The sequence below is a fragment of the Octopus sinensis genome, linkage group LG11 (assembly GCF_006345805.1).
Source record: "Octopus sinensis linkage group LG11, ASM634580v1, whole genome shotgun sequence".
Classification (NCBI taxonomy): Eukaryota; Metazoa; Mollusca; class Cephalopoda; order Octopoda; family Octopodidae; genus Octopus; species Octopus sinensis.
The window spans coordinates 41714376-41724679 of record NC_043007.1 but is presented as its reverse complement, the minus strand read 5'-3'; the positions used below and the strand labels follow the sequence as shown (position 1 = coordinate 41724679).

The 10304-nt window shown below is 36.0% G+C and overlaps 1 protein-coding gene across 6 annotated transcripts in view; it reads left to right on the top strand.

Moving 5' to 3' along the window:
• LOC115217081 (ribonuclease Oy) overlaps positions 1-9194 on the top strand; it is a 53584-nt gene extending 44390 nt beyond the window's left edge. For 3 of the 6 annotated variants that reach the window (XM_036507395.1, XM_036507397.1, XM_036507396.1), the window contains exons 12-13: positions 491-595; positions 6720-6844. In XM_036507395.1, coding sequence (XP_036363288.1) covers positions 491-595; positions 6720-6726 — 112 coding nt within the window. In that variant the 3' untranslated portion in view covers positions 6727-6844. Of the gene's footprint in view, positions 1-490; positions 596-6719; positions 6848-7652 lie in introns of those variants that run through there. The other 3 variants (XR_005001259.1, XR_005001260.1, XM_036507398.1) reach the window with 3 other exon arrangements.
• Positions 9195-10304: the final 1110 nt, after the last annotated feature.

Here is a 10304-nt window from a genome sequence, read left to right as displayed (position 1 = left end):
GATATGAATAATTTTAATCTAGCTTTGTTCTAGGTTGTTCTTTGCCTGAATTGCTACAGTGTAGCTATGAGGGAACCACTCAGAGGACTCTTGGCTGTAAGATAAAATAAAGTAACAGTCAAGTACTGAGATTTATTTAATCAAATGTTCTCAACCCAACTAATCCAAATTTCTGACTGTATGTTAATGTAAACAGTATTTAGTTGTATTCTCTTTATGTTCTGAGTTCAAATCCCACTAAGATTCTAGTTTACCTTTAAACCTTCTGGGACCAATCCATTAAGTATCAATCAAGTATTGGTAGCAGAATAGGAAATATTATGAACTGTACCACACCCTAGTTTCACAAAAGAAATTTTTTTAATATTGAGGTACTACACATAAGAAAATATTTTATCATTCAGCCTTACTGCAAACAAAAACTATTCAACTCATCAATAATGAATGGGCCCTCTGACTTCTATTGATTTATTTTAATTTCATTTGTTAGTTTCTTCACTGTTGGGAAGAGAACACCATGCAAATCTTTTATGGGAGTTTGTACCTACAAGAATGATAATAGTGGCACTAGCAATGGTGTTAGCAGTAGAGGGTAGTAAGTATGACTTATGTTTCCACTTGTGGAGGTATTAGTGGATACAACATCCTTTTGGGCTGCTATCAGTTGCATGTAGTGTGTTATGCTCTTGCTTCAACAACATCTTTTATAGAGCAGCAAACAACCTGTTGTCTGCTGCTCTATATTTCAATCTATAAGTGATGGGCTTTAAATAAACAGCTTGATTTTACCTTTGGATTCTTGTTTTCTCCTATCCTTTCTGATTGCTTATAAATTTGCATGTTTTCTTCATTTTAATTTTGGCAGTGGTAAGAGTGGTTGTTTTTTTGGGGTTTTTTTTGTTATTAAAAAAATGAAAATTACCAGAGACACACTTTCACTTGTGTATTATCTGTTGTTTGCACAACACCCTATTCTTTTAAGCTGCCATATTCATTGTTGTTTATTTACACAATTTTTTTAATACTTCCTAGCCTTTTAGGGCTCCTGTGCTGATGGCACGTAAAAAGGACCATTCAAGTGTGGTCAATGCCAGTACCACCTGACTGGCCCTCATGCCGGTGGTACGTAAAAGCACCCACTACACTCTTGGAGTGGTTGGCATTAGGAAGGGCATCCAGCTGTAGAAACCTTGCCAGATCAGATTGGAGCCTGGAACCGCCTTCTGGCTTGCCAGTCCTCAGTCAAACTGTCTAATGCAAGTCAGCATGGAAAGTGGACATTAAACGACAATGATGGTGATGATGATGCTAAGAGTTTTTTATCGCGAAAGTCTGATAAAGCTGAATCATTTCTAGAGTTATCTTACTGTACTTGTCAATGATTCAACTCACTTTCACTGCATGTCTCCCTGAACTCCATTCTCCAATCCACTTTTAATTTAAATTTTGGGATTGTCTCTCCTACCTTTCTAAATCAGAATTGGTCATTAAGCTAATGTTTCTTTTCTCTTCACTATGAATGCAATTTTAATTAATTAGATTCTTTTAATTCACTGTTTTTAAGTATTTTTTATGCAGAAGCCATTTCTGGGTGAATTCAAATTACTCTTCAGTTATATAGGATTCTTTCTTACTCCTTCCTTGCATGTTAAAATAAATGACTTTTGTCTTGTATTGCTTTTTCATGAACCCTGCTACTTTTAAGTATAGCTTTCTTTTTTATATTGAATGCCAAGCAGTTTGTCTTGATTCTATTTAGTATTAGATTATTTCATTTGAAGCTTTTGTAATTGTGTAGTAAATTTTTCAGTGAGAATTGCTGGTTTGCATGTAAAAAGAGCCTTTTGAACATTGGGCCTCACAAAGACAATGTGGCTGATTCTGGTGTTGTGTAACTAGCACCCATGCTGGTGGCACTTACAAGGCACCTTTCAAGTGTTGGGCCTTGTGGAGGCAATGACAAATGACTGAGACCTTTGGCAATATGCCGTGCTTGAAAAGAAGACCCATCAAGCCAAGTGAAATCGTATTATACAACTGGCACCCATGCCAGTGGCATGTAAAAACACCCATTACACTCTCAGAGTGGTTGGTGTTTGGTAGGGCATCCAGCTTTAGAAACAATGCCAAATCAGACAGGTGTCTGGTACAGACCCTCAACTTACTAGCCCTGGTCAAAGCATCCAGCCCATTCCAGCATGGATAATGGATGTTAAATGATGATGAGGATACACATACATATGCATCTATGTTCCGCTATTGTTGATATTCGGTAGCGAGGTCCTTTCCTCTTCCATGTTCCAGATAGACCTTAAGCCAACAGGTCTTGGGATCTGATGGTATGCTGTAAAACTAAGTGCTTTATGGATGTGAGACCCAGGGTAATCCCATAACGTGGCCTTATCTAACTTTATTTATGTTATATTACACACACACACACACACACACACACACACACACACACACACACATATATATATATTTCACTAGAGTGTATCAGTGAAGGCTGATGCCAGAACTAGTCTTTATTATTGCCAAACCCTTCAATTTCTCTATCTTGGGAAACATGCAGTGTCCTTCATTCACAAGAAAAGATTCTTCCAAACCACATTCACTCTCAATATCGCCGAAGAGATGAAGATAGTCATTAACATCAACCTGCAACAACCTCTCTCTCTACTTAATAGCCATCATTATGTCTTTCATAAAGCCATATCAATTGGACAGTAACTCTGAGATGTGTACCCTCACCTTTGAGAAATTTGGTGCAAACACTATTGTTTTGCTCACATAAACAAATGTTTAGCTACATCAGCCATATGAATCTCCTAGTAAAACTGTCTATAAATGAGCTTCAGTTATCGCTTATCTCTTTGATCAGTGGCTTACTGTCAGATGATACCATCACTGCATGTTCTAATGATGCTTTTTCTGATGCATACACACTTAATTTCAGCATTACCTTGTGTTTCAGTTTTGTTTCTTACATACTTTTACATCAACAACCTGTTTTCCATCACCTCAAAGAACACCCACCCCTCTGCAGATGATACCACCCTTTATTCCGCTTTAGCCCTTCCCAACGTTTATACAGCCTTTTCTACTCTAGGCACAGGGCCTGAAATTTTTCGTGGTGGAGCAGTCGATTAGTATGCAACTGGTACTTAATTTATCGATCCTGAAAGGATGAAAGGCAAAATCAACCTTGGCAGAATTTGAACTCAGAATGTAAAGACAGACGAAATACTGCTAAGCATTTCACCTGACATGCTAACGTTTCTGCCAGCTTGCTGCCTTTAATGTTCATATATCAACTACAAACCTAAATCTCATACCAGACCTGCACAGACTCTATAAACAGAGACTGCCAGAACCATTCTCCAGTAGTATTGTACCAATATTGTCTCTTTCATCAGCATAGAGACACACACACCACGACCACCACCACCCACCAACAACAACAACGAAAAAAACAACAAACATGAACAGCACACAGAACCAGCAAGGCTGCCACAAATGCTAGACTCCATCTTTACTGGCTGTGTGGTTAAGAAGCATCCTTTGAAACTGCATGGTTCTGGGTTCAGTCCCACTGCATGGCTCCTTGGGAAGGTATCTTCTATTATAGCCCTAGACCAACTGATGCTTTGTGAATGACTTTAGTAGATGGAAACTATGTAGAAGCCTGTCATATATATATATATATATATATATATGTGTGTGTGTGTGTGTGTAAATGTAATATGTGACAATTATTCGGTAGCCATGATAAAACTCCGAGTTTCAGATGCCGGAGTGGAAATCCACACCGCCATCTTTTCAGTTATCCGACCATTGGAAAAAATGCTATGAAAATGACCGTTAAACAAAGGGAAATTACTGTGTGATTGACCGTTATTAAGACAGGTCCATCACACAGTAATTTCCTTTCGTTTAACGGTCATTTTCATAGCATTTTTTCCAATGGTCGGATAACTGAAAAGATGGCGGCGGCGATTTCCACCCCGGCATCCAAGACTCGAAGTTTTATCAAGGCTACCAAATAATTGTCACATATTACATTTACAGATAAATTCCTCTATTTGCATAATATCGAGGTCTTTTTCATTCTTTTGTTGTCTTACCATTTTTATCTATCTATCTCTCTCTCTCTCTCTCTCTCTCTCTCTCTCTATATATATATATATATATATATATATATATATATATACACACTAGCAGAGATACCCGGTGTTGCTTGGGATTAAAATTGCATAGATTGTATATATATTACAGTTATGTTGAAACAGGTGATATGGGAAAGTGCAACATTGACAACAAAACATTTGTGGAGTAAATGATGGGCTAATTCGACTAAAGCAGCATGTCATGCCTCCATTTATCGTATTCCAGGCCCTAACCTGTCATGGGAAATTGGGGGTAGGGGATATGTGATATTTGAATGCACTGAAAAGCTGCCGGTGGACATACTGTCCTTTGCGGTAGTTGGCACTGCGTCTAACATGGCCCATCGTCTGAAGTTTTGACACCTCCTTCAGGTTTGTTGTCCTACATCACTCACGAAGTAAATTTGGAGGAAATGTAGTTGTTCATTTGTGGGTACCAATGAGATGAGTCTAGCATTTGTGGTAACCTTGCTGGTTCTGTGTGCTGTTCATGTTTGTTGTTGTTGTGGTGGTGCTGGTGGTGGGTGTGTGTGTTGGAGACACCAATGAGATGATAGACTTGCCCTTGAACATTGAATGTCAGCATAAATCCATGTTCAACTATCTCATTTGAAATGCAGAGTTTGTATTGTCTGATATTGTTCACAAAATCCTTTGATTGGATGAAAGTGCCTTCCAGAAGATCTATAAGAGGTTGAAGAGAAGCTGGTAGTGCTGGCAATCTTACTTTATCACTTGAACAGCGCATTACATTAGTTTCATTTGGAAATTTTAATGCTTTTCAGAAATGGCAATTTCAGTTTAGCACATCAAGTTGGACAAAAATTAGCATTTCTATACGAACGGGATGGACCATATCTGAAAACAGCTCCGGGATTGCTGAAGAACAAATTTATACGTAGTCTGTTGCTGTCTAATTAAAATGTTGTTTTACTGATTCAGCAATGGCATGCTGCAGTATGCCATTGCTCATCTTGGGAAAGTCTCATCTCCCTTCTGTCTCAAGACTCCATTTTGACATGCCGCAGCATGCATTTAATTGTATATCTGTTACAAGTGAAAGTGTAATTAAGCCAATGATAAAAAAAAACAGCTGTTGCTGTTATGTTTGGTGAGACTACAGACCTTTGGATGAAATCTTAACTGTCACACATTTTGTGATTTTTTGATTAGAAGGAAAAGCTTCAAGAAAGGTCTAGGGGATAAATCAATGTCAGTAAAGATAGAAAAGCTGCATCACTGACTGAAGTTGTACATTGATATACACATTCACTTAATTTAGTACTCGCTCAGTCAGCATCAAGAGTTCATGAATGTCGAATTTTCTTCCAAACTTCAAAAAGAATTTCGACTTTTTTCTCAAAGTTGACAGCTTGAATAACCCCTATTGGACGAAATCATTGGAAGGTAATTTTCAAAGTTATCTGTACGTTTCTCGTGCCTTACAAACTATTTCAAAATGGTGCATTGTAGGGGGAAACTATTTTCATTTTCAGACTCCTCATATCTCAAAGCATATATAATACTACACTTTTCGTGGAAAACAGGGGAGGGTAGAACACTTGGAATTCCCCCATCAACCTTAGGGCGGTGGGGGGGAGTGGACTGTATGCCCTGGTTTCTTAGTCACCCTTTGCCACTGATATATATATATATATATATCTGTGTGTGTGTGTGTGTCTCTCTCCCTACATATATATATATATATCTGTATGTGTGTATTTGTGTTTGCCCTACACCACTACCTGACAACTGGTCTTCAGTTGTTTACACCCCAATAACTTAAGTACAACAAAAGAGACTGATGAATTAAGTCCTAGAGTCAATTTTCTCAACTAAACCCTCCAAAGTAGTGTCCCAGCATGGCCACAATCCAATAACTGAAACAAGTAAAAAATAATTAAAAAAAAAACATCCTCAGCTTAGCAAAAGATTCATCACAAAGACCAAACTTCCACTTCAGAATCAGAAACTACTACTGATCTTCTATAAAAGTCAGGTGAGGCTCACAGTGGAGCACTGTTCCTACTTTTGTGCTTCTGCATATGTATCTATCATAAATCTTAAAGAAACACCACTTAATTGACTGGCACAGAGTCGCTCATCAATGCACTCCAGTTTCTGATCCACACATATGCTATTTCTTCTTCCTGCCCATTCTACAACCTCACCAATGGCTTCTGTTCCTTGGAGCTAACTGGTTTTGTTGCATCTCCACTGCAATGTTCCTGATTCATTTGTCTCTCTCATCTGTTCAATTCCGCCTCCTCCAAGGCCCCTCAGAAATCACTATTCTCAGTCCTTTCTTTTGAAAAATGGTAGCTCCTTGGGCTACTTTCTTTGCCTGTGGATTTCTTGCAGCTGTTGATTTGTAACTATTGAAGACTAACATTTCAAACTCTCCAGCCTTGCATAAAAACCTGTGATGGTCATGCACACAAACACTTTCATCAGATAAAAATTAATACCTATTGAACAAAAAAAAAATCGCAAACACACACACACACACACACACAAATACATTCATATATATTGTTCATTTTACTTTTTCAGCTGTTGAATTGCTGACATAGGAAGAGAAATCCACTTCAATGATACCCATCTGTGCAATAAGAAGGTGCATCTCCTTTCTTTATTCTAAATTTACATTTACATAATACATTGTGAAGTGTATTTTATTTCATTTGTCGGATCTTTTCGGTTTGAATGGCAGTTTTTAACATAATTTCTAGGTAACTAAAAATTTTAAACTTCGTATACTGGTAGAATTTGTTTATAAAACATCATTTTCTCTTGGCTTTCTTGAGAAAATTGTGTAGTTTGTAACATATTTCATCTTTAATTTCTTGCTTTTCAGCAATTTCAACCAATCAATTACACCCATTGACGTAAATAACATTCTGTGCCGTATGAATATGTCCCTCATTTAAGAAACAGATTGGGTTTATTTACATTTGTGAAGAAAAAAGATACCCTTCCCCCACCCCTAACCCTAACTTACCCTAGATCTAAAATAGATTGAAATTCAATAGATCGATTCTAGGGTCATAATTATGGGTGACAATTTCATATGACACCGATAGAAAAAATGGCCGTTTTTTCTAGCGGTGTCATATGAAATTGTCACCCATAATTATGACCCTAGAATCGATCTATTGCATTTCAATCTATTTTAGATTTAGGGTTAGGGGTGGGGGAAGGGTATCTTTTTTTCTTCACAAATGTAGATAAACCCAATCTGTTTCTTAAACGAGGGACATATTCATACGGCACAGAATGTTGTTTACGTCAATGGACGTAATTGATTGGTTGAAATTGCTGAAATGCAAGAAATTAAAGACGAAATATATTACAAACTACACAATTTTCTCAAGAAAGCCAAGAGAAAAGATGTTTTATAAACACATTCTACCAGTATATGAAGTTTAAAATTTTTTAGTTACCTAGAAATTATGTTAAAAACAGCCGTTCAAACTGAAAAGATTCCATTTGTCTTCATTTAATTTTTAAATATGAAGTTATATTTTATGCTGGACTCACAATACACCTTTTAATAATAATAATAATAATAATAATAATAATAAATAATTAAGGTATAGAGCCAATGATTTTGAAAGGAGAAGTCACTTGATTAAATTACTCCCAGATTGTGACTGTTACATTATTTTCTCACTCCCAGAGATAGAAGGTAAAGTAGATCTTGACAGGATTTGAAATCAAAATCTTAAAAGCCAATGCTTTTTGATTCTACCAATAATAAAACTATGATAGTATTTTGAACAGGAATGGGGAGGTGCCTGATTACATGTAATGAAAATGCAGAATAGATCAAAATAGTTGAGATGGAACTGAGCAATACAAAGAAGTAAATACCATTCTCTATAACTAGGGACAATGTCCTGAAGCAGTAAAAGACACTACCAAACTGGAGAACCCCAAGAGCAAATAGGATCCAAGGACTTTGAATAGAACATTTGAAATCCTTTCATGGTCAAATCAGAAATCATCCAAATGAAGTAGAAAAATTATTGCTCAGTCAGCTTCCTCTGTTACTAAGAGGCATTTTATGCAGATCAGATTGCTGTTAGCAGACTGCTGCTATAAAGAATGCAATAAACATTCAAAAGACATTGAAGACCATCAACAAAATAATAGTGAAACATCAAGAGACTAATCTGTGCAGGATGTGGGTCAACTTCAAAAAAGCCTGTGGTGTACTGCTGCATTCTTGAATTATAGTATGACTTTGAATGTTCAGCATAGCTGAATAGGTCATTATTAGACAGAAGCAAATGCCGGTCATTTATATATGGGATGCAAGGTTAAAGGGAGATAACTTTTAAAGTATTTTCTGTTGTGTCTGGGTAGAGTTATTTTCTTTTTGTGCCTTATAATATAACACATGCACCGGTAAAATTTCCACTTATTTCTTATTTTTATTTTCCTAAAATTTTTGTTGCGTCTTGCAACCTTTTCAATAGTCTTGACTCTTAAAGTATTTCTGATTGTAAATGAAGTGCAACTGTCAGTTGAACCATATCTTGCAAAAAATAAAGAACTACTTGAACCTATCGCAAAAGAACTAGAACTTGTTTACGTTGAATTTGAAGAAAATTATATACAATAAATTGTAAAAGAAAGGAAGCAATAGAGAAAAATGCAGTTTTATGGAAAGTTCCTCAGAGATGCTGAGAGTGAGAAATTCAAGACTCATCATGAAGAGTAAAATAGAAAGTTTGTTGGCAGCTGTTCCAGATCAAGCCTCAAATACTAATTCAGTGAATAAAGGTATTTATTTTTCCCACTTCAGGGAATAAATGCCAGTTATGTAATCACCAAGTGGAAAACATTGACCACATTGTAACAGGCCGTAAAATATTAGCTAAGAAAGAATACAAATGATGGCATGTTAATGTCTGTCTTAATTTACACCAATCACTTTGGTGCATGCATGCATATGTGTGTATGGATACCCAGTTCATTATTTTTCATGCCTTCATAAGATCTATGCACAAACTCCAAAATAGGCAAAATATCAATAATATTTTCATCTTAATTATGGTAAAAAAATAACATATTTAGGTTACTGTAAATCCTCAAGTATAATCCGCATTTTTTTCCCAAAATTTAAAGGTCAAAATCCCTAGTGCATACTATATACGAGGTTAAAAATGAAAAATATTTTCTAAGCAATGTCCGAGTCTCTATTTTCTGTCCGGCAATGTTTATTCAGATGCATTTTGTGATGTCAGGTGCGAAAATACCTTAAGCTAAGCCTGAAAGCAATGAATTCATAAAAGAATCATCCATAACTTGCAGTAAGCAACATTTATTAAACGTTATTACTGTTATTTCTTTATTTTCTGCAAACAAAATGCACAAAAAAGCGTTTGCATTTTGTTATATATACAATAATAATAAAGGACGTTACCGTATACATTTTTACAAACCAAGGACATTATATAGACCTCCTTGACTCTAGTCAGAGAAGGGGTGTCTATTATACACAAGGTTTAGGTTTTTAAGAGGTACAGCCCCCTAAAATTCCCCTGCGTATTATACTCAAGGGTGGACTATACTCGAGGATTTACAGTACTAATTATTTATTATATAATATATTATCATAACTATTCCTCTATCTACTACATATCATTTTGCTTATGCATTTTGTGATATCCTTTCTTTATACAATGTTACCTTAGCTGCTTGATCTTTGACAAATGTTCTCCAATTCTGGCATAGTTTATTAAACTGAAATTAAAAATAAAATGTGTTCATTTCACATTATTTCATTATAATTTTCTGCTGGCAAATTGTCGAAGATGAGTAAAACATGGAAGTTGCTGTAGTCGTCTTGAGAAAGCATCTTGTAAAGACATGTAGTGTTAAAAACTACAGAAATATATCAGTAGCAGGCAAAAAGTGTCTGGCAGTGGTGGTGGACTTGCTAAATACATATTTCTGCTTCTTGAATGTCATCAGTAGCAAGCATCCACTGGCAACCCTATGCTAAGATAAATTTAGTCTCACTTGATATAGAAGAACAATGATTAACAAATCACTGGAGCTGCAATTAACCAACAAGCTGGATAGTATATATATATATATATATACACACACACACACACATATATATAC